Source organism: Nannospalax galili, unplaced genomic scaffold, assembly GCF_000622305.1.
Source record: "Nannospalax galili isolate Female #2095 unplaced genomic scaffold, S.galili_v1.0 scaffold389, whole genome shotgun sequence".
NCBI classification, from domain to species: Eukaryota; Metazoa; Chordata; class Mammalia; order Rodentia; family Spalacidae; genus Nannospalax; species Nannospalax galili.
This window is the reverse complement of record NW_008360310.1, coordinates 640,481-665,011: the sequence shown is the minus strand read 5'-3', so window position 1 is coordinate 665,011 and position 24,531 is coordinate 640,481. Positions and strand designations below refer to the sequence as shown.

The 24,531-nt window shown below is 48.0% G+C and overlaps 1 protein-coding gene across 16 annotated transcripts in view; it reads right to left on the bottom strand.

Annotated features, from left to right (window-relative positions):
• Positions 1-24,531, bottom strand: part of Dysf (dysferlin) — a 216,495-nt gene that overhangs the window by 143,445 nt on the left and 48,519 nt on the right. For 8 of the 16 annotated variants that reach the window (XM_029559433.1, XM_008824703.2, XM_008824707.2 and 5 more), the window contains exons 4-14: positions 21,433-21,538; positions 16,031-16,145; positions 14,847-14,939; positions 14,309-14,520; positions 11,412-11,540; positions 10,972-11,034; positions 10,224-10,274; positions 8,162-8,192; positions 6,863-6,978; positions 2,881-3,007; positions 919-1,022 (exon numbers count right to left, since the gene is read on the bottom strand). In XM_029559433.1, coding sequence (XP_029415293.1) covers positions 919-1,022; positions 2,881-3,007; positions 6,863-6,978; positions 8,162-8,192; positions 10,224-10,274; positions 10,972-11,034; positions 11,412-11,540; positions 14,309-14,520; positions 14,847-14,939; positions 16,031-16,145; positions 21,433-21,538 — 1,147 coding nt within the window. The remainder of the gene's footprint in view (positions 1-918; positions 1,023-2,880; positions 3,008-6,862; positions 6,979-8,161; positions 8,193-10,223; positions 10,275-10,971; positions 11,035-11,411; positions 11,541-14,308; positions 14,521-14,846; positions 14,940-16,030; positions 16,146-21,432; positions 21,539-24,531) is intronic. The other 8 variants (XM_008824706.2, XM_008824709.2, XM_008824704.2 and 5 more) reach the window with 1 other exon arrangement.

Genomic DNA, 24,531 nt, shown 5'->3' with positions numbered 1-24,531 from the left:
AAAATTAAGGATTCCCCCTGGAACTGGAGTTACAGACAGGCAATACACGCATACACATAAAATAAAAATAATAAATAAAATATTTTTTTTAATTTTTAAAAAAATATTAAGAACCAGCAAGATGGCTCAGCAGATAAAGGCACTTTCTGCCAAGCCTAACAACCTGAGTTCAATCCCTGAGACCCACACAGTTGAAGGAGAGAACTGACCCCTGCAGGCTGTCCTCTGACCTTCACATTCTCACTATGGTATTACACACACACACACACACACACACACACACACGCACGCACGCACGCACACACGCACGCACGCACGCACACACACACACACACACGAGCATGCCATAAATAAATATAATTTGATTTTTTTTTAAGTTTCTGTCTTGGGGGCTGGAGAGATGGCTCAGCGGTGAAGAGCATTGACTGCTCTTGCAAAGGATCCGGGTTCGATTCCCAGAACCCATATGGCGGCTACGAACCATCCTTAACTGTAGTTCCAGGGGAATCTGAAGCCCTCTTCTGACCTCCGTGGCATGGCACGACATGGGTGCACTCATATACATGCAGGCAATACACTCATATACATAAAATAATAATAATAAATAAAATATTTTTAAAAGTTTTTGTCTTTCCACATTCATCTCTGATTCATTACTATTGCTTAATCTTCCCCAAACGCTCCCCCAACCACTTCCCTGCTGTCCACCATCCTCTGTGATCCAGCTGCACCTACTTTTTGGCCCAGACATCCAAGCACACCTGTCCATTTTCAGATGTAGTGGCCCAGAGAGCCAGGCCTAGGTGTGTTATTCCCCACGTCCCCTCTATGTGCACCTCCAATGAGAGTGCCAGGGTCTGTCTGGAGGGTCTCTCAGCCATCTCCTTCCTTCCCTCACTCCTGCTGCCTGCTCCTTACCATTTTTCCTGCAAAGCTGACCTCCACGAAAGGGTCCACCAAGTTCTTCTTGTTGCTGTCAAAGCCAAAGATCTGCTTGACATTGTCCATCACAGCATCATCCACTGGGGAAAAGACATATCCATCACTGCCCAACACTGTGACCTCCATACCTGACTGTCTCCATGACACACTGGTCACTGTCCACCTGCTGTCTCCTTCCAGAATCAACTGTCCTGTGTCACACTTGTCAATGCCCAGTTGCTAAACCCTCCAGATCCCACTGTCCATGTCACACCCATTACTGCTAGACCCTGTCCCCCTGCAGACTCCACTGTCCATGTCACACCTATCACAGCCAGTCTGTATCCTCCTCCAAACCCCACTGTCCATGTCATACCTGTCACTGTCAGCCTCTGCCCCCTCCAGACCCCACTGTCCGTGTTACACTCATCACTGCCAGACTCTGTCCCCCTCCAGACCACACTGTCTGTGTCACACCCATCACTTCCAAGCATCCATCCCCCTCCAAGTCTCACTTTCCCTGTGTCTCCACACAGCCTCAAGACTACCAGAGTGGCATGCTGTGGCCCCTCATGAGGGACTCAGCCTAGGCTCTCTGGGTAGAGGGACTCAGAACAGCAGTTGGTTCTTCTCTCTGCCCCCACCCCCATCTGTCCATGGTCTCCTCACACCCCGAACTTCAGAACATGTCCACTGTGACTGACTGCAGGACTGATTCCAAACCCATGCTAACAAGGGCAGCAAGCAATCCAGGAAAGCATCAATGCACTCTGGGTGCCCGGTGCCATTTCCTCAGAAACATGAGCACAGTGATCCAACATGTCATCCCAATCTGCCGTGCAGATCATCCTACCTGCCAATTCTGGCTTTCAAAATAGAAAGAGCCAGGTGTGATGGTGCACACCTTGCAATCCAGCATGTGGGAGGTATAGACAGGAAGATTTAGGAGTTCAAGGTCAGCCTGGGTTACATCTTAACCACATAGCAAGTTCAAGGCCTGGGCTACATGAGATCCTACTTCAAAAAAAAGTTTCTAATCTATGCTGTTTCAAACCAACTGTTTTACAGAATTAGCCAAATTATTTACATATCTATACATTGACATATTGGTATATTTATGTGTGTGCATGTGTCTAGATCTACAGATGTCTGGGGCTGGAGAGAGATGGTTCAGCAATTAAGAACACTGGCTGTTCTTGCAGAAGACCCAATTTCAAATCCTAGCACCCACATGGCAGCTAACAACTGTCTGTAACTCCAGTTCCAGGGGATCCAACAGCCTCTTCTGTCCTCCTCCAGCACTGCCACATAATACATGCATACACATAAAATAAAAATAATAAATAAAATATTTTTAAAAGATTATAGATGTCTGTATGTAATGAGTAAGAGAAGCCATTAAAAATTGCATGCTTAAGCAAGCGTGGTGGCACATGCCTTTAGTCCCAGCACTTGGGATGCAGGGGCAGGTGGATCTCTGTGAGTCTGAGGCCAGCTTGGTCTATAGAGTGAGTTCCAGGCCAGCTGGGGCTACAGGGTTAGGGTTAGCTTTAGGGTTAGGGTTAGGGTTAGGATCAGGGTTAGTGTTAGCTTTAGGGTTAGGGTTAGGGTTAGTGTTAGGGGTTAGGGTTGTCTCAAAAAGACAAAAAAAAATTTCATGATTAGCCAGTCCTATATTTATTTTTGGAGATATGGGACCAATATTTGCAACATCAGCCAGGCAACAGAATGTAGACGTGCTGGCAGCACTAAAAGACCTTAGAAGAGGACTCCAGGCCAAGAGGAGGCAGGGAAGGGGCAGAGGGGGGTCCATAGGGACAGGAGTGTTAAGAAAGGGCCCAGGGACCCACAACTGGAGGCCTGTACTTTCTCCAGGGAATGGACCATGGCCCCATCCATGCTCACAACATGAAGCAGGAGCCTCGTGCAGGCCTCCCTCCAGAAAGGGACATCACTCACTCTGCGGTAAGTCCTCAGCCCTAAAGAGCTTCAAGCAGAAGTGTGCTCCTCGAAGGGCCACACCCGTGGGCCTGAGCAGGTTGCCTTCAATGTCTTCTTTGTCTTCAGAGGGGTCTTTCCTGTCCAGCTAGAAAGCAAAACACATGGGATTCTTCATAGACTCCTGAGCACGGTGTCTTCCAGCAAAGTGAGACCCATAGGTCTTAATAGGTATACCCTGAAGTAGGCCTGGGCTTATATTCTCTGTACCCACTGCCTCATGACCTTTCAGCTGACTCGGCTCTCATCAGTGCAGTGAGAAGAAGGACATGGCCTCCCAGCTTCCAGGAGAACCATCTCCAACAGTGACATGATTGCAGCTGGGACACAGCAGGCTTCCAACCCAATCATCCTGAGTCCTCTTTCCTGTGCCCTAGTTTTTAAAAAATACCATGATAGGGAGCTAGAGAGATGGCTCAGTGGTTAAGAGCACTGGCTGCTCTTGCAGAGGATCCAGCTTTGGTTCCCAGCACCCACATGTAGGCTAACAACCATCTGTAACTCCAGTTCCAGGGGATCCAACACCCTCTTCTAACCTTCGTGGGCACTGCACAACACAGGTGCACTTACATACATGCAGGCAATACACTCATATACATAAAATAAAATAATAAATAAAATATTTTTTAATATCATGGTAGAGGTCTAAGCCAGACCCTCCATTTTTAGGAACCTGTGTTCACGCATACAGTATTAGTCCAGTGACCACAGAGTCTGTATGGTGCTAAAGCATGAGAGGCACATCAGAATGAGGTGGAAGGAGGCTTGGCCCCATCAGAGTTCATCACCTTTCAGGGAGAACATGCCTCTGTGCAAATTAAAGCATCAAGATAGGCTGTGTGGTAATAAAAACATCCAACTCTACAGGAGTACACAAAACATGTGGTGGCTGCCCTTGGGCAGGAGGGCAGTGGAGGAACAGGAGAGGGTGAGATCAGGACGGTCCAGCATCCCACTCCCTGGAAAGGTACCTATAGAACCTTGGTCCATTGCCTACTAAGCCTGTCCCCCATATGGAACCTCACTCCATCATGTACAACAAAGCATTCAATCCCAGCATGCCTGGGAGCAAGCATCCAGGAGGGACTCTCTTGACTGTCTTCTCCTCAGTTTAAGTCAGAAGAAAGCCTTCACCTCCTCAGCTTTCATGTGTCTACAAAACTGCCCATCCCCTAGACAGCAAGCATGGATAGAGCACCTACCATGTACAAGTCCTATACTAGGCAAGAAGAGAGCTAAAAGGAACCTGTTTGTTGCAGTGTTCTCAGCATCAAGAATGAATCTCAGTGATGGAGACAAGCATGTGAACTAACTAGAGTAACAGAGATCTGGGTGGTGGCTAATGAATTCCCTGAACTGGGTCTTGAAGAACAAACCAACTTTTAGGAGGGGAGGACGGAGGGAGGGTGGGTGGAAGGGAGGGAGAGAGCATTTCACAGGTGAAAAGGCAGGGGAAGGTTTGGAAGGGGATTCTAGAGAACTATATGGTCTGCCATGGCCATTACACAGGATCTGGGGAGGCACACATGGGAAAAGGGCCTGGGAAATCAGGGGAGGCCAGATTGCCACGGGCCTTGGCTGTCTCACTGAGGATTCAGCTTTACTCTTGCAATGAGAAATAATTGGCAGTTTTGTAAGAGGGAACATATTATTGTACCTAGGCTTAAAGATGACTTTAGTGACAGTGTGGGAACATCTGGAGAGACATAACAACTCTGAAGGAGGAGGAGGAGGTGGCAGAAACTGTTAGCTGTCCCACAGATCTGTTCTGTTTGCTTTTACTAAAGCTACCACCCCCCATCTGAGTTTTAAATGAGCAGGTTGCCATTAGTTCCCTGGCAATTAGGCATGATACGTGCTAAGTTCTGGCCAATGAGACATCAGCAAAATGTGTTCTTGTCAGTCAAACCTTGAAGAACAAGATGTGGCTTCCATTGGCCTTTTCTCTCATTGAGTACAGACATATTAGTTGGAACTTCAGTAACAATCCTGGGCTAGAGATGGAAACCACCCAATGAAGACAGCAAAACAAAGACCAGAAGCTCTGATTGCAATAAGATCAGCAGCAGCAGATGGCTCAGAAAGAGGCTGACACAGTTCCCCTCAATGAGGGTCACTAGAATGAAAGGACTTCAAGGCCATGATTGGGCCTTGAGGTGGGAGGGAGGGAATTAGACAGAAACAATACAATATATGGAGATCTAAACATGATGGATGCTTCAACAGAAGGCAAGGCTTCTCTTTAATGCCTGGAGAGGAGCTTCATTAAGAGTGAGAACGAGGGGCTTGAGGGACAGCTCAGTGATTAACAACACTGCTCTTGCAGAGGACCCAGGTTTGGTTCCCAGCATGCAGCTAACAATCATTCAAAACTCCAGTTTTCTGGCCTCCATAGGTATTGCATGCATGGGTGCACCTACATACTATGCAGGCAAAACACTCACACACATTAAATGCACAAATAAAACATCATGCACATTAAATAATAAATATTTTTAAAGGAGTGAGAGAGAGAAAGCAAGAAAGAGAAAACTGTCAAGAGAGGGATGGTAGTAAAGAGGCCAGGAGCCTCCTAAGAGAACAGATTTCAGAGCAATTTCTTCAACAGTTCCCCTGAGGAGTGTCAAACCAATCCCAAGAACAAAAGAAAGGTCTGACTTTCTATAACCTTTAAGGGGGTAACAGGAGCTTTCATATCATGTGATTTAGTTCAGTACAGCATATATGACAAAGAGCATGGGAGAGCCAGATCACATGAACTGAAAGCTCTCAAGTCACAGCACTGACTGCTTCTTAACTCTGTCAAAGAGAGCTGCAAGGAGGTATAGCCTGATTCAGGCTGCTGAATCTGGCATAAAGGTCTGTACTCTAATGCTGATCCCTACCAACCCTAGACTCTCACTTAAAAGACAAGAATAAAGGTCTACCTTCTTAAAGCTGTGGGTTAAGACATCTTTGTTATATCAACTAGACCTATCGCTATCTCAGTTCACACAGAGACCCAAGGAGGGATGATGGGTGGCAGCCCTGGTCTTGGGATGGGAAAGAGAGAAACAAGGATATGAGTTTGTTACAAGGAGCTAAAACTCAAACCCTGGAGCTAAAAAGATCTAGCAGAGATGATCAATTCACCCCCAACTCCTGCATGGCATACCTGCCTCTCTCAGATTCCAGCTACTGAGCACTGAGTGCTTTGAGGCAAAAGGCCAAACCACATAGTGTCCACCCTAACGTGGTGTTGTGTATCTGCTTCCAGATCCTTTAGTTTTCTGGACCTGGTATTACAGTCCTGTCAGCCCAGCTACTGGGGAAGGAGACTAAGGCAGAAGCATCACAACTTCAAGGCTTGTCTGGGCCTCATAGTAAGTTCAAGGCCAATCTGAGCAACTTAGTGAGATCCTATCTCAAAATAAAAAGCAAAAGGAGGGCCAGGGGTGAAGCTTAGTAGTAGAGTGGTAGCCTAACATGTGCAAGGCTCTGAATTCAATTCCCAGGACCTTTGAAAGGAAAGAGAGAGGGAAGAAGGGAGGAAGCGAGAGAAAGAAATCTTTTCTTTTTAATCTGATTAGCTCATTTGTTCTCCACAACAGTTTGAGCCTCTCCCCAACTCCCACTCCAGCCTCACTTCCTAACCGGTCCACACAATCACATCACATCCCCAGGGAGTAACTCAGGTTACAACTGAACATTAAAATAACAACTTGACTTTTTCAAAAGGAAAACTAGACATGCATACCCTTTGAGAAGGATTCGGGATACTGATTAATAATAGCTTTCCCCAAGTGGAAATTAGGCGTGGTTTGCTTGTTATTCATACTTTTCTACATGTTTTTATAGATCTTGTAATTACCATGTATTTGTTTCAATCAGGAAAATATTAAGTTGGGGGTTTTGTATGGTGCTACACTAAGCACTATGAGGAGGATCTGGGGCAGGTACTCACTGGAGCTTCATCTCCGGGCCCCAGAACACACAGGCTAACTTTCAGGTAGCCTCTGGCCCCTGCAGAGAAATCATCAGGGTCGGAGAGCAACAGCCACTTCCGGAGATAAGTGTGCCCTGCAGGAGACAGTGAGCATTGTTGATCCCAGCATAGAGATCCAGATCTGCAACCAGGCCAGGAGTCCAGGGGAGACCAGATGAGGTGAGATGGAAGGACCTGGCTACTAGGAGGAGGGGCAGGCTTCACACCCTAGAATTCAGTGGGGGCGGGGGAAGCCAAGAACTTCCTGACACTATGACCATAGACAGGAGTTCTCCATAGGATGCTGAGGATTCTCAGCAGGGCCATATTTCCTGAGGGATGGGAGCCTTGTAATCATGTACTACCATCTGTTACTGCTGATACTGAACAGTAAGTAAATATCTCAGAGGTTTTTAAAGAATCTAGAATCGGGGCTGGAGAGATGACTCAGCAGTTAAGAGCACTTGCTGCTCTTACAGAGGACCCAGGTTCAGTTCCCAACACCCACATCGCAGTTAACAACAGTCTGTAACTCCAGTTCCAGGGGATCTGACACCTTCTTCTGGCTTCTGTGAGCATTATACAACACAAGTACACTTACACACATGCAGGCAAAACACTCATATACATAAAATAAAAACAAATAATTAATTAAAAATCTAGACTCAAGCTGGGCAGAGTGGGATACACCTTTAATCCCAGCACTCAATAAACAGAGGCAGGCAGATCTCTGTGAGTTTGAGGCCAGCCTGGTCTTAGATAGCAAGTGCCAGGATAGTCAGGGTTACATAGTGAGACCCTGTTTCAAAAATCCAAACAAAACAAAAATCTAGAATCAAAAAGCATTTTGAACATTTATGTGAGTCAGAGAGACAGCATTAACAAAAGCTTTTCGAAGAGGTGGTAAAAGCCAAACCCAGGCCCATCTTTCTGCTCCCTCAAGAAATCACCACACCAGTGTGGAGACAGAGCAAGGAGAAATCCTGGACTCAAAACCCATGTGATTCATTCCTTTCTGAGGCAAGCACAGGCTCTAGCCACCCTGGCTGGAATCTTCCAGAATAATCATCCCTTCAGGAGCGAACCAAGGGACAGTGAAGATCCATACTCCTGAAGGCTTGATTTGTGTGGAAGATAAGTCCTTGCCTTCACTTCAAGTGCAATCCCACCTCCAAGTTCTAAAACCCCAGGGAGGAAAAAGGAGTCCCCCAAATGAGTGCCCCCAAGCAACTTCTAGGACCAGAATGTCAGGGTTCCACCAAGGGTATAAGAACTCACGGGGCTCTCTGTACACGGTGCCTACGTCCATCTGAAATAAAGAAGAGACATAGTCAAACCCAAGTTTTGAATCAAAGCAGATCCAGGGCCTGAAATGAGCCCTTAAGTCATGATTTTGAAGAACATTTGGAGGCATGGAATAACACTGCTCATTTTGATACCGTCAGGAAAGAACACGGCGTCTAGATGTTGCCCAGCTTTCTCAAGCTTGCACACAGGCAAGGAGATGGAGAAAGACAGCAAAACAGTAACAAGGCTACCTCAACTGAAGTAATGTGGTTGTTTTCATTGTTCCCTTTTAACAAGTGTAGGTTATCAAGACGCTGAGGAATGGGAGGCCGTGGACCACAGAGAGGCAGAGTATACCGGAACTCTCCGTAAGTTGCACTGGACTGCTATGAACCCAAAGTCCATTTTTTTATTATAAAATTTTTTATGTGTAGAAAAAATATTTTAACTTAACCTTGGTGTTCTCAGAATAAGAATGGAAAGGTTGGATGGAGTCTTAAGATTTAATTTCTTACATAATGACCTAGGCTCAAATCTATTTTTCTTTTAAAGAAAATGTTTCTCAAATTGGGCATGATGGCACATGCCTAAATCCCAGAATTTGGGAGGAGGTGTTGGTAGAGGCAAAAGAATCAGGAGTTTAAGATCATCCTCAGCTACATAATGAATCAGAGGCCAGTCTGGGTTACACAAGGCTTATGTCAAAACTAAAAACTTCTCCAAGAAGTAAGACTTAGGTTTCACCTTGTGCTACCAAATGAGGGGGAGGGGCAGAATACTTGGCTCACAGAGGTACTTTAACAAAAGCTGGTCTCCTTCCCTTCCCTTTGATAAATCCTTGAATATCCTAAACTGAGAACACTGTAAAAAGTACACTGACTGGCATTACTCGGCCAACACCTCCAATGGATTCTTTGTGAGATCTATTGAATCTCTCCTGGAGTCCCCTAGGCTCTGTTCTCAGAAGTGGATCATCCATTGCCCAATTCAAGGCCACTAGGGAAAGTAACCAGGCCAGGTCAGGCTCTCTTCTCCTGGGGTACAGATCAGAACCCCACTTCTGACCCACAGGGAAGGTGGGGTCAGGGCAGAGAGTGCGGCATCACACCAGACGGCTAGGATGGTCGAGGATGGCCCTCCTTCCACAGTGTTGGTTCAAAGAGGAATTAAATTAACTCTGTTGGAGACAAGGGAAGAGTTCGCCTCCTTCCTTCCTGTCACACACTGATTTCAGAAAAATGATAAAGTGTAAGTACTTTCTCTTACTCTGAAATATAAGAAAGGAAGTAAGTTTTAAGCTGTGGAGTGGTCTTCCTCAAGGACCTAGGCTCCACTTCTTAAGGTAAATGAGGCCAGACAGAGCTAGGGACCTGACCCTGGAAGATGCCAAGCTCCAGCCTGGGAAATAACCCTGTCATGGAGACTGGAGTTTGAGTCCTGTTTTCTCCTCTGGATAAAGTAACTGGCTCACACAGAAGGTCACCCTAATTACCACAGGAGCGACTGTGACCGAGGGTGCCCTCCAGCCTCTTCCAGGAGGGACTGTGACCAAGGGTGCCCTCCAGCCTCTTCCAGGAGGGACTGTGACCAAGGGTGCCCTCCAGCCTCTTCCAGGAGGGACTGTGACCAAGGGTGCCCTCCAGCCTCTTCCTTGACTACGGAAACATGATGGGGACCAGGCACTCTACCCACTCAACTTCTTTCTCTTTCCAGCCTCAGCAATTGCCTGTGACACATATTCCCTCCCAGTTAATACTTATTAAATAATAAAGCTGAGGCTAGATGTAGTGGCTCATTTCTCTGTAATCCCGGGAGGCTGAGGCAGGAGAACTGCCATAAGTTTGAGGCCAGCCAGGGCTGAAAGATGAGACCTATCCCCCCCTCCAAAAAATGATAATAATAGAGTGTTTTATTTCTCTGCTCCCTTTGTTTTTCCATGTTGAAAGGTTTTATGTAGTTTTTAGAGTGAGGAGTTGACACTGTATTCTCCCAGCACAGCCCACCACTGCCTGGGAAGTGAGAACTGACTGCTTCCAAGAAAAGGAACAGTTACCCGGAATTCACCGAGCAGGGCATCCGTCCTGAGGGAGCGTGAGTCCACCACCTGCAGGAAAGATCATTTTCCTGTGAGAGTGCTGCCCAGGCTGGGTCCCTACCAGTCAGCAACAGCCAACAGCTGACACTGGCTCCATTCCAGAGATGGCGATAAGCAATGTCTCACCTCACAGAACCCCATGCATCAACACTTAATGTGCTCATTGCCTCACTGATATAGGAGCAAACATGTGGGGAGATCACAAAGTTTGTGCAGAGGGGGAGATCACAAAGTATGTTCAGATCACATGTGCATGCAGCAGAGGCAGGGCTAGAATCCATACTTCTAGCCCACAGCCTCGTCCCAGTGGGCATGGAGGAATCTGAGGCCCAGAGGGAAAAAAAGTCTGGGCCATAGCCTGGACAGAGAAATTAAGTGAAAAACCAGGCACTTTTGGCCCCTGATCTGAGGCACCTAGGGGTCTTTCTGCCATGGACAGAGCTTACATGAGCCCTTCACTCACCCAGGTACCAGGCTTTAATACACACACACACACACACCTCTCTCTCTCTCTCTCTCTCTCTCTCTCTTTCTCTCTCTCTCTCTCTCTCTCTCTCTCTCTCTCTCTCTCTCTGGCACACATTCACAGGCACACACAGGCACACTGCAGGCATGTAAACCAACAAGACCTATTCACACCTGTGCAGACTGTCATATGTATGCAGATCCCTAGCCCGTGGAGAACACTTTGATGGCCAAGACATACCGTAATAAAGATGGGCTCGTCAAATAGCTCCAAGGGAGAGTCAAACAAGTTGAAGAAAAGAGTCTGTAGGTCCAGAGCAGAAGAAGCAAGTCAGTGTCTCTGAGCCTCAGGCCAGGCAGAGGGGTGAGGCCACCCACCAGCCTTCAAGCCTGGGTCGAACCCCCACAGAGGAGACTGATGGGGCTCAGCTGCCCAGTGTGGAGCTCTGGGGATCTGACAAGCCTAGGTGTCCCACCCCTGGCGTCAGAGAGGTTGGTGTCTCAGGGACTGGGATGCTGGGGGTGGGGGCGTCTCCAAGTCCTCTGATAACATACTCCAGTCTTGGAGCACACTCCAAAGTCAGCACCCCATGAGAACACTCTTGAGTGTTCTGGCATCTGCTCTGGACCCCCACTTGAAAGTCTTACCAATGTTCTGCCTGGTCACTCATGGTCACCCACCTCATTGAAGAGTGGGCTGTTTCCTTTCTGGATCCGAGTTCGTTTGGACTGGCCAGCAGCTGTGACCTTGACCACTGGCTTGATGTTCACCCCAGGTAGCTGGCGCCCCTCGATCACCTGGACTCTGATCTGAAAGTCAGGAAGAGGATTGAGGAGGAGGGCTGGTCAGACAGCAAGGAGGAACCACCCACCCACATGCCTCAAGAGTCAGAAACCTCAGGGCCAACTCACTGATGACCTCCAGGGAAAACTACCAGAAAGATGCCAGGAAGAACATTACAAAAGCAGTCATATTTTCTACCAAGCTCTCTTGCATGTAGAAAATTCCAAAGCTCTCCAGAACAGCTGCTAGGCTGTTCCAAATAAGCCGCCTGCATTAAGTCCCTTCTCAAATGCTATGATTACAGGCATGAGCCACCATACTCAGCTCAATACTGACATTTTAAAGTAGTTTAATCATTTTTTTCTTAAACAGGGTCTCATTTTGTAACACTGGCTGGCCTGGAATATGCTATGCAGACTAGGCTCACTACACAGACCAGGCTGACCTCCATCTCACAGAGATCCACCTGCCTCTGCCTCCCAAGTGCTGGGACTGAAGGTATGTGACACCATTCCCAAATACTTGAACTTTCTTTATAGACAGTTTCCTCAGAGGAAGGTACATAGTAAGGTGACCCCAGAAATCATCTGTTATCTATTTTTTTCCTGGAATGCTGGGAATAGAGCTCAAGTCTGCCCTTATTCTTTTTATTATTAAAGACAATCTTTCTTACATTCTGAGAAATAAATGCTAGGTTAAACATTTAAAATATGAATTGAAAATATCAGATTAATTTTCATGGAAATACAATCAGACACATATACCTATACATATAGTGCATGTATATATAAATTAAGGGTAGATTTAAAATAACTATGAAAAATATAATTAATAACAAGAAGATGGGTGAGTGATTTTTATTCTCTTCATTTCGTTGTATCTTCCAAATTTTCTAATGTAAAAATATGCCCCTTTTTCAAAGGGGAGCCAGAAGTTCATCTTAGGGGAAACACGGCGATTATCACCAGGACTTGTCTTTCCATTGCTTCATGATGCAGAACTGTTCTATGGTTTGTTGCACTTATAGAGGTTTATGTTTCCAGCTTTTAACTTTTTGTTTTATTTTCTTTTGCCTGTATGTATGTAAGTGCACCCATGCCGTACAGTGCCTGTAGAGGCCAAAAGAAGGCATAGGATCCCCCTGGAACTGGAGTTACTGACAGTTGTTAGCCCTCATGTAGGTGCTGGGAACTGACCCCAGGTCCTCTGCAAGAGCAGCCAGAGCTCTTAACCACCGAGCCATCCCTTCAGCTCCTCCTGCTTTAACTTTAAAAGTAGTTCTGAAGAATTAAACAGCACTAAACTTGACTACATCAAAATGGAAAAATTTGTAGAAAGTAAAAAGAATGTTTGGCCAGGTGTGGTGGCACATGCCTTTAATCCCAGCACTCATAAGGCAGAAGCGCGTGGATCTCTGAGTTCAAGGCCAGCCTGGTCTACATAGGCCAGGCCAGCTAGGGCTTCAGGGAGACCCTGTCTCAAAAAGACCAAGAAAAAAGAGCAAGCAAATGATCAAAATCACAAAGTAAATAAGGGGCTAAAATACAGCCTAACGTTGGAGAGACTACCTGTGTACACACAGGTCCTGGGTTCAAGCTCTGTACCACACAAAAAAAAAATCTAACAATTAGATAAAATGTATTTTTGGATTTAAAATGTTCTAAGCATTCACCATTTTTTTTCCTGGGAAGAGCGTGAACACATTCAGTTTCTACATGGTTTTCTGAAAACTCTGATTAAAAACAGGGAGCAAGTCAGGCGTGGTGGTATACACCTTTAATCCCAGCACTTGGGAGGCAGAGTCAGGCGGATCTCTGTGAGTTCAAGGCCAGCCTGGTCTACACTACATAGTGAGTTCCAGAACAGCTGGGGCTACAAAAAAAAAAAAAAAAAAAAAAAAAAAAACAGGGAGCAGAGCAACCCTGGACAGAGCCCCTCAGACTCAGGCAACTGATGTGGCAGCTCTAGGGAACAGAAGTCTGCATTTCTAAGGACTCAGGCCACACAGTCCTAATACCAGTATTTGGGAAGCAGAGACAGAAGGATCATGAGTTCAAGGTCATTCTCAAGTACACAAATGAGAGACCAGCCTGGGATATAAGAGACCCTGCCTCAAGAAAACAAAACAGGGTCAGCAAGAGAGAAGGACTCAAAAGTTTTCCTCTGGCCTCTACACACACTGTGGTGCATGTACACAACATAAACAAATAATTTTTTTAAAAGCTCAAAGTGTGGGGAATGGAGAAATGATTTAGGGGTTAAGAACACTGGCTGTTCTTGCAGAAGACCCGGGCTCAAATCCCAGCACCCACATGGCAGCTAACAACTTTCTGTCTGTCCTTCTTTGGCACTGCACGGCACGGGTGCACTTACCTACATGCAGACAATACACACATACACATAAAATAAAAACAATAAATAATATATATATTTTTTAAAAGCTCAAAGCATGCTGCAGCTAGTGCAGGGTATGGATTTCACTGAAGAGCAGGAAACTAGCCCTAAGACCCAAGGCTGGATACCAAAACAAAGTGACTTGGAGCTAGGCTAATATCTGCAGGGACTTGTTTGTTTATTGTTCATTTGTACAGCAAACCCTTAGCCCTGGGTGGAGGCTCACTCTGAGGCCCCAAAACTGGAACTCTTGGTTCAGCTGCTGCAGTTGTCCCTGGGAGGCCCCTGGAATGCTTGCACATCCTTCTGAGGCTAGAGACTACCCTCACAAGAATGGGATTCTGGTAACTGCTGTTGAGTTAAAGGAGGGGAAGGGGTCACAGAGGCCCCTCATCATCACCTGAAAGTCCTGTGGCTTGTCTGACAGCAACTTTCTGGGCGGGGCTGTGCTTCTCTTTCTTTTGCTCCCTGGGTGGTAGGGGGGAGGGTGGGAGGCTGGCTTCTTGGGTGTGGTGGGTGCCCCTGGGCCTGTAGCACCACTCTGATCCAGGAACGGCTCAGCTTCATCTCCTGTTAACCCCTGGTCCTCAGTGTCTTCCTCTCCTCCTGTGTCTGTGGGGACAGTTCCCTCATGAGCACTACATACCTCTGGCCCTGCCCTGAGTTCCCAGTCCCACAGGGACAGGACCAAAGAGCATGTATGCTGAGATGCCACACTTCCAGCCTCCCTATCCCCATTCCCATGGTCAGTCAGGATGAAGGAGGTTGAACAGCCAGCAGCTGGCTCTTGAGAACTGTCAGTCTAGTTAGTCAGCAGGAAGAAGACAGGATGGCCCTGGCCCACCCACCCCACCCTGGGGATGGGCCCTTCTAACCACTTTAGCTAAAGTGGTGGCAGATGAGACACTAACAGGTGGTAGGGTCTAGCCGTGTCTCACCCGTGGGAGCCGGCCACTTCTTCCCAGAGTATCTCGTGTCCACGGTGCTGTCACTAAGCAGAGACCAAGTCTCGGCCCAGCTCTGTCCCGCACCTGGCATGTGGCAGAGCACAGCCCCACAGGGGAAGGGGCAGGAGGAAGTTGGGATGAGGGAATCCCATGTTCTGCAGCCCCACCTGTTATCCCTTCCCACCTGGCCTAGTGCCAACCAGGCAGGCTGGGAGCCTCCCCCAGTTGATCAAGCCTGCTTCATCATGGTCCCAGAGCATATGGTGACCTCTATCCTACCCACCCTCTGCCCAGAAACAGTCCTTTTTCTTCCCTGAGCCTTGCCCAGCTAGCTGCCTCCAGCTTGGGAGTCCCAACCCAGTAATCTCCTGTCTCTAGGCTGGGACACTGTCAACAAGATGGCCCTCTTCGCCCCCCTCTACACAAAGCCCCACCCAGCACTGGCCCCCAGATAGGCTCAGTGTTACCCAGGGCAGGGGCTGCTCAAGTTTCATGCTGACTTATTTCTAGTGCCCTTCACTAGGCAAATGCTCACTGGCTGATCTGGACAGCTTCCTCCCTTGCCCGGCTGGCCAGCCAGGTTCCCTGGCCTGGGTCTTCACTTGACAAGCCTAACAGAGACTTGAGGCAGGCATAGAACCTTGCCAACTCAGCTCTCATTTCACTGGTGAGCATCTTTGTGCCTGGAGAGGGAAAATGACAAGCCCAAAGCCACACAGCTACTCATACAATTACAGTGTCATAGGCAAAACTGCAACTTGTGTCCCCTAACTTTGGCCCAAGGCTCTTTTAAGGAAAAGTAGCTCAATTGTTATGTGATATCACTAAAGTCCTGCTGGGTGCCAAACAGGAAGCACTGGACTCAGGACTGGGTAGGGGCCTCCAGCAACACCTGGGTACAGATAGCACAGATGCCTGGGGTATACTCATCTCTAGAGCTATGCAGCAGAGAGCATAGGCTGGGCCTGGCCCTTCCTGGGCAGCTGGGACTCGGGGAGTGGAATCTCCAGGGCCACTACCCCTACACTACACCTGAGGTAGCTGTCTCCTATGCCTTCTTTTCCACACACCCATATCCTCTGTTCTCTAAGCCTGTCTATCTCCCAGCCTCAGGCTCAGGGACCCCTACTGGCTTTCTTGCTGGGAACCCTGCCTTGCAGGAGTGGGCTCCTTACCAGCCACCAGGTCCATGTCAGGCAGTGTCGGAGAGGGTGCCAGAGAAGCAGGTGGTGGGAACAGGGGCACGGCTCCTGGGGGTGGCGTGTAGGATACCTGCAGGACCAGTGAGGCCTGGAAGAGATGAGGTGGGCAGTGGGTGAATACAATGGAGGGAAAATGCCCTGCAGTAAAGCCTCCCCAGACCTGTAAGAACAGTCACGGAGTAATGGGTTCAGTATCTCTGGTCAGGTTCCCCAGTTCAAGCTGTGTGACCTTGGGCAAGTTGTGCAACCTCTCTGAAGCTCAGTTTCCTTATATGTAAAAAGGGGATTGTCAGCCGGGCATGGTGGCACACACCTTTAATCCCAGCACTCGGGAGGCAAAGGCAGCTGGGGCTACAGAGAGACCCTGTCTCAAAAAGACCAACAAAAAAATAAAAGCGTGGGGGGGGTTGTCATGGGAACATCTCCCTCACAGGTCTCCTGAGGCTAAAACTGGAATGAGGGATCCCATCTCTCCTGCAGGGTTTTGCCAGGAAGAAGTGTCCCGGACTGCACTGCTTAACACAGTTCTCCCACACAGCTCAGCTTGGCTCTGCTGTGTTCTGGCTGTAGATTCTACTGAGAAGCCCTCAGCTGCCACTCACATTTCTGACCCTCTTCCCTCCTAGATGTACCACATTCCCAGACAAGAGTCAATGTTCACATATTTCATGTGAGCAGGGAAGGCTGCCAGTGCTCCCATCACACCCCCTCCCTGACACCTGTTTGCTGTGCTGTCCATGGGGCCCTGTAAACCCAAGGAGAACACAGAAGTTCTCAAGCCTCCAGTCTGGTAGCCCTAGGCTAGCAAGGGCCTGGCTGAGCCTCTCCCAGTGCCAAAGGAGGCCTTTTTGAAACCCTCAAATAAAAGCAGAGTGAGGTGATGCATTCCTGTAATTCCAGGACTTGGGAAGTAGAGACAGGAGGACCAGGAGTTCAGATCCAGCCTGGTCTATGTAAGATCCTATCTCCCACTTTCCCATTCTCCCAAATCTGAATAAGAAGTGCTGTACTTAAGAAACCACAAGAAGTATAAAAACTTTATGATGGAATCATCTAGCAGAACTTCGGGCACACCTGTGAAGACTGTTTCCACTCTGGGCATGCCTGTTGATTAGGTTAGTTGAGACAGGAAGACACACACTAAAAGTGGGCAGCACCATTCCCTGGGTTTGGGTCCTGTACTGTACAAACAGGAAAAGGCTAACTGAACACAAGAATTCATCACTCTCTGCTTCCTGATTGTGAAAGCAACACAACCAGTGGCTTCAAGTTCCTGCTGCCTTAACTTCCCCATCATGATGAACTGTACCTTGAACTGTGAGCCAAAATAAACCTTTCTCCCTAAATTGCTTTTTAAATTTTTTAAATTTATTTTTACTTTATGTGTTTGAGTGTTTTGCCTGCATGTATGTAAGTACACTGTGTTGTGCAGTGCCCACAAAGACCAGAAGAGGGTGGCGGATCCCCTGGAACTGGAGTTACAGACAGTTGTTAGCTGCCGTATGGATGCTGGAAATCAAACTCTGGGTCCTCTGGAAGATCAGCTAATGCACTTAAGCACTGAGCCATCTCTCTAGCCCCCCCGCCAAGTTGCTTTTGTCAGAGTATTTTACCACAACAACTGAAAAGTAAGAAAATCCCAGAGAAGAAATAATGTAAAAGAAAAGAAGTCACCAGTAGCCCTTCATTCTTCCCAGGCTGATAGAATTGTCTCGTTTTTTTTTTAAAACAAGTAGGTTGCTTAAGCTTAGACAACAACCATTTTCCCAGGTTTAGGAAAATCCTTCATAAATGTTTATTAATATCTAATCTCTCTCCATGATCTCTCCCTGAGTGACTCTGGCATGGAACACTACCCATAGTAATAGTGGGAACATCGGAGGAGTAGTGGGGAGGACATCCAGACTGCGGAGGGAACCCTGCCCTGAGGCTGAAGGGGCTGCTGTTTCCCACTGTATCCAGATCTCAGGGTTGCATCCCTCCAGCCTGGCGCCCAGAGAGGGGCAGATGGACTAATGCAGGCAGGATGGGCAGTAATTGGGGCTCAAAACATTGAGGAAGGGGCCCAGAGGCTGTGGAGGAGACCCTTTCAATTCCACATGGCTCCCTGCAGGTGCAGGAGTGACCACTAGATGTCGCCACTGGAGCAGCAAGCACTGGCACTGACCCAGTGTAACCTTGGAAGGGAGAACAGCCTCCCTGGGTCCTTTGGGATGCTTTCTCCCATAACTGGAGAGCCACTTCAATGGGTCTGGTATAAGCCTGGGCACCTTGGTTTTTCATTAGTTATCTTAGGGTTTTTCTCCACTTCAACAAAAGGCAAGTTGAGCTCTTTGGAGAAATAACTAATGATACAGGATGAGCCCAGACCATCTTTCTGTGCCAGTAAAGCAGGGAAATTCTCAATGAGTGACAGAAATATGTCAAAAAGTCAAGAAGAGACAAGAGACTAGGGATGTAGGTCAGTTGGTAGAGCCCAGCACACACAAAACCCTGGTTCAAACCCCAGCATCACATTAACATCACATCATGGTAACACACGCCTGTATAACCCGATAGTTGGTGGGGCTAGCCTACCTAGCCAAATTCATGGGCTCCAGGTTCAGTGACAGAGCCTGAGTGATGGAAGAAGACATCAACATTGACCTCTCACTGGCCCAGGGTTCACTAATTAGGCTGAACTGGCTGGCCAGTGATCACAAGGTCTCCACCTCCCCAATGCTGGCATTACAAGTGTATACCACCTCATCCAGCTCTTTTAATGTAAGTTCTGGAGATAGAATACAGCACTTTACTAACTGAGATATCTCCCCAGCCCAGCTTCTACTCTTAAATCATTTCAAAATAAAATTTTGAGATGAATTTTGCCTGTGCCATCAGCATAGGAACTGAACTCAGCAGAGTCAAAGGCTGACTCCCAACTTACACAGGTTCTCCAAGCCAAAACCAGGCCTAGTGAAAAATGAAATACAAAGCCCTTATTGAAAAGTTTTGAAATTCAAGAATTAAATCAAGAGAATTAAATCAAGCCCAGAACCCTTCTGAGCCAACCCTGGAAGGGGTGTCTGCTTGGACCAGCCCAGCCCAGTTTTTCATCTGAAGGACAGGGAATAACAACCCTGCCTGATGTGTAGCTTTCCCATTCTTCCATTAACTTACTTAATCATTCATTTCCAAAAGATACCTACTATGCACCCACTGGAGGCCAAAGACACTGAGCGTGCGCCCATGAGTAAAAGACTCCTAACCAACAGCCCAAGTCCCAACAGGAATCCCCAGCACAGAGGGTCCTTCCACCTGCCTGGGTCTGCACCGCCTATCACAGACAGAAGTGTGTTCCTGGACCCTCTCCAAGAGACGAGGACTGCATCTCAGGCAGCAAAGAGGGCTCCCCGCCTCTCCCCACCTCTCCCTACGCACACTCAGCTGGCGACTCCCTAAGCAGGGTTAGTCCCCCTCGCCCATCTACCATCTCCTGAATTTTATGCACTCATCTCAGGGTCAGTGTTAGTGAAGGACTGTCAGCTCTACAGGCAGTCAGGGATCCCAGGTCAGGGAAGAGGAGGGAGAAGTTTCACAGATAGTGAACATGAAGCCCGGACAGAATGTGGGAGTCAGAGCAAGAAGAGGGAAAGTAAGTGGTGGCCAGCCTGCCTCAGTCCAATGCCCAGCAACCAGGCTGGGAGGTTCTATCCTGGAGCAAGACGAGCCTGGAAGAAGCAAGTGTAGGAAAGATTAATGTCACAGACACACGGAAGCTGAAGTGGAAGGACCATGGGCACCTCAGCATGGAAGTGATAACCCCTGGTTGGAGATTGTGGGGCCCTATGCACAGGAGAGGAAGCAGCCCTGTCCTTAGGGACAGTGGGAAAGCACTGGGAAGATCCTCTGACTCCAAAAGCCCCTGTTATAACTTGGTGCCTGTGGCTCTTCCAGGTGCTCTGGGCTGCAGGACCGTCTAGCACTCTCCTCAGGGTCCCAGAAAGGCCAACTGTGAAAACCTCTGGAGCCTGACAGACTAAAGACCATGTCAGCAGACTGGTGAATTCAAAGGGAACGTGAGAAGGGATGAAGACAGGCTCAGAGAACACTACACTAAAGCATGTGACCCGCCATTGAGCACTGACAGGGTTCTGTGGGGAAGGACACTGTGTGGGAAAAACGGGGTTCTGTGCAGAGGGGCACTACAAAGAATGGGGTTCTGTGGGAAGGCCACTGTCTGGGAGAGTCGGGGTTCTGCAGGAAGGACACAGGGAAGGATGGGATTCCGTGGGGAAGGACACTGTGTGGGAAGTACGGTATGGGGTTCTGCGAGGAAGGCCAGGTTCTGTGAAGAAGGACACCATCCAGGGAAGGATGGGATTCTGTGAGGAATGACACCATGAAGGAAAAGGACAGGGTTCTTTGAGAAATGACACTGTCCAGGAAGGACTGGTTTCTGTGAGGAAGGGCAGGGTTCTATGGAGAATGATACTGTCCATCAAGGAAGCACTTGGATGCCTCAGGAGCAAGTCCAACATCCAGGACTGCAGACAGCCAGGAACCCGTTTGAGAACCTCCATCCTGAGAACCTTGAGATGCATTATTGGGTGGTATCTCCACTTGGACACCTGTTCACTGGGCTCCCAGTTACTCTCCACAGATCTCGCAGCCCAGTGTGGTCCCATTCAGCCCAACCCAGAATGGCCCCTTCCTCACTCTTCCAGTCAGCTAAAGGCACACACAGTCCCCCAGGCCTCACTAGGAGGAAGCATTTCTGAATCAGCAGTGCCCCTGTGCATCCTGGGAAGTAGAACAGATCCAGTCGGAAGGTCAGGAATTTTACTGGCCAGGAAGAAAGAACCCGGCAGGGTGTATTTAGACCACTAAAAATAGCAGGAGGCCATCAAGGAGGATCAGGAATGGGCTAGGCGAGCACTGGGAAGGCCAGGGGAGGGATTAGAAGGACAATAGAGGAAAGGAAGAGGTCCTGATTTGTCACAGTGGGCAAGGGAGGGCTATCTGCCTCACTCCCCTGGTGACCTGTGACCTAGATGACTCAGATGCTTCCCTATCTGGAGAATGGGGCTGGACAGTGAGGAAGAACCATCTGTCAGGAAGACTGAGGGAGCCACAGCCAAAGCTGACCAAACACAGAACAGGAGGTGACCAGGTGTATGGGACAAGACCCAGAGACGGCCAAGCTGGGGTGTGGCAAGGCTGTACTGAGTCTCTGCAGGTCCCAGTTCTGAGTCCCTCATGGCACCCTAAGCCCTGGCCAGGGAGGGTCAGGCTTAGCTTCCCAGAGGAGCTGGTCTCTGACCCAAGGTGCAGGGAGGGAGCCAGCAAGCCTCAGAGTGGAAGCTGGAAATGGGCAGAGGAGTCCAAGCACTTACCCCAGTGGGGAGCTGCTTGGTGTCCAGCAGAGGTGCATTGAAACTGGCAGACAGGCTGGGGGTGGCGAGGACCTCCCGGAGTGGAACCTTGGCTTCCCCCAGGAACCTGAGAGGACAGAGAAGGCAAATGGAGAAAACTAGCCTAATATGCCCAGCTCTTCTCCCACCATGCCCACCACTCACACAGAGCCCATCCACCTAGGCTACCAGTCCCCTGGGATCCCTCTAGACTAGGCTAGACTCCAGCAGAAATGTTTGGGCATAAAAGAGAAGTCAGCCGGGTATGGTGGCTCACGCCTGTAGTCCCAGCACTTGGGAGGCAGAGGCAGGTGGATCTCTGTGATTTCAAGGCCAGCCTGGTCTACATAGTGAGTTCCAGGACAGCTGGGGCCACAGGGAGACCCTGCTTCAAAAAGACCAAACAAAAAAAGAAGTCAAAGACACCTGCCCTTCCTCAAGCTCAAATTGGCCTTTCTGCCCACCCCAGAAGCCTAGCCATGCCACTGCCAAGTAGAGGTACTTCTTCCCATTAAACGTTTTATTTATTTAATTAATGGATTATTTATTGTTTTGAGACAGGGTTCCAGATACCCCAGGCTGGCCTTGAACTTGCTATGGAGCTGAGATGATCTTGAACTTCTGATCCTCCTACCTCCACCACCCAAGTACTAGAATTACAGGTATATGCCACCACATCTAGTTTATATGGTGCTGGAGACTGAGTTCAGGGCTTCATGCATGCTAGGCAAGCACTCTGCCAACTGAGACACATCTCCAGCCCTCTTATCAGACACTGACAAGGAACCAGGCCAGCATCCCCAAAGAACCTGGCCAGCATCCCCAGAAGGCATACCTGCATTGCCCCCAAGCCTCAGCAGCTCAGGACCCACATCCACACAGGCTGTCTATACTAGTTTTCTAGGGCCCGCAGCAGTATTTATGAATCAGATGAAAAGAATTTTCCTGTCTTCAGGCCCAGGGTGAGACTCTGGGTCTGGGAGACAGGCCCCTCGACAGATGCCCAGCCACACCTGAGACCACATTTCTCCCTGAGTGAAGAAAACACTACATGGATGGGCTCTTGGGAAAGGGTGGGCCCCCAGCAGGATGGCAGGGGTGGGCCTATGGGGACAGAGGGTGGAAGGTTCTGGCTTTAAAAAGGATATGCCTAGGTTGTCAAGCTGACAGGAGGACTTGCAATGGTTAGTACTGATTGCCAGTTTGACAAGACCTAGAATCACCCAAGAGAAAAACCTCTGAGTTTCTAGATTGAGTTAATTTAGGTGGGAAGACCCACCTTAAATTTGGAGGCCTTATCCCATGGGCTGGGGTCTAGATGCATAAAATGAAGAAAGCAAGCTGAGCAGCAGCATTCGTGGCTCTCTGCTTCCTGACTGTGGATGCAGTGTGTCCAGTTGCTCACACTCCTGCCACCATGACTTCCCCACCATGATGAACTGTAAGCTAAAATGAACCCTTACATTTGTAAGTTGTTTTTGTCAGGTTGTTGTTATTTTGTTGGTTTTTTTTTTTTTTTAGCAACAAAAAAAGAAATTAACCCAAATGGTTATTACAAAGAAAGGGAGAGGGAGGGAGGGAGGAAAGGAGAGACGGTGAAAGAGGAAAGGGAGGGAGGTAACATGGAGAAACTGGAACTGTCATGGGCACTGCTGGTTGGAGTGGGAAGCCAGACTTACATTCCCCTCTCACAGTCCCACTTCTGACTGCATCAGACATCTGCATACCACATTCACAGCAGCAAATCCACAACAACCAGAAAACAGAGTGGGGCTTGCGGTATGGCTCCATTGGTAGAGTGTTTGCCTAATATGCACAAGTCCCTAGCCTCCATTTCCAATACTACATAAACCAGGTATGGTGCTATACTCCTGTAATATTAGCACTTGGGAGGTGGAGGTAGGAGGATCAGGAGTTCAAGGTCATGCTCAGTTACAAAATGAGTTTGAGACTAGCCTGGAATACTTGACACCCTTTTATAAAAAATAAAAGATAGAAGCAAAAGGTAGGTGGATAAATAAACTGGAATATACATACACAGTAGAATATTATTCAGTCTTAAAAGAAATCCTGACACACATCACCACAGGACTAGCCTTGGAAAAGCTGGGGCTGCAGCTCAGTGGTAGAGTACTTGCCTGGCACGCACAAGGCCCTAGGTTCAATCCCAAGTACTGACCAAAATAATAATGATGATGATGATAATAATAATAATAATAATAATAATAATAATAATAAAAAGGATTCATCCCAGAGGTTGTATGCTAAGTGAAATCAGCCAGACACAAAAGGGCAAATACTGTGTGTCCCACTCATGCATGATACCTAATCAAGTTTACAGGGATGAAAAATAGAGTGTCAGTTAGCAGGGGATAGTAAAGGAGGGAAGGAGGAAGAATTATTTAATGGATTCAAACTTTCTGCTTGAAAGATAGGATTTGGAGATGGATGGTGGTGATGGTTGCACTGAACCATACATTTAAAAATGGTTATAATGGTAGATTTTGTTATGTGTGTATTTTACCACACATAAAAATAAATAAATGGGGGACTGGGCAAGGGATAGTTCAGTTATTAAAAAGCTTACCTTGCAGTATACAGAACTGAGTTTGAGTCTCAGAACTCGCATAAAAATGCCATGTGTAATCTCAGTGCCGGGAAGGAGGAATCACAAAGATCACCAGGGCTTGCTGGCTAGCCTGTCTAGTCTAATTGATGAGTTCCAAGCCAGTGAGAGACACTGTCTCAAAGGAGGTAGATGGTGTGCCTGAGGATGACACCCAAGGTTGTCCTCCAGACACTCATGTACATGCACACCCTCCCCACACATAAATTAAAACTAATTAATTATAAATAATTGGTTGCTTAAATAAACTTCTCAGCAATGGAATTTACACCCTATTGGAGTAGGTAGATTCTTAGTTACCTTGCTCCCCTTACTAGGAAGACAGTAAACACAGTGTGTGTCCAAGGTGTTGACCTCTCTCTCTCTCTCTCTCTCTCTCCTCCTTTCTCTCTCTCCCCTCCTTTCTCTCTCCCCCCTCTCCCCTTTCTCTCCCAGTCTCTCTCCCCTCTCTCTCC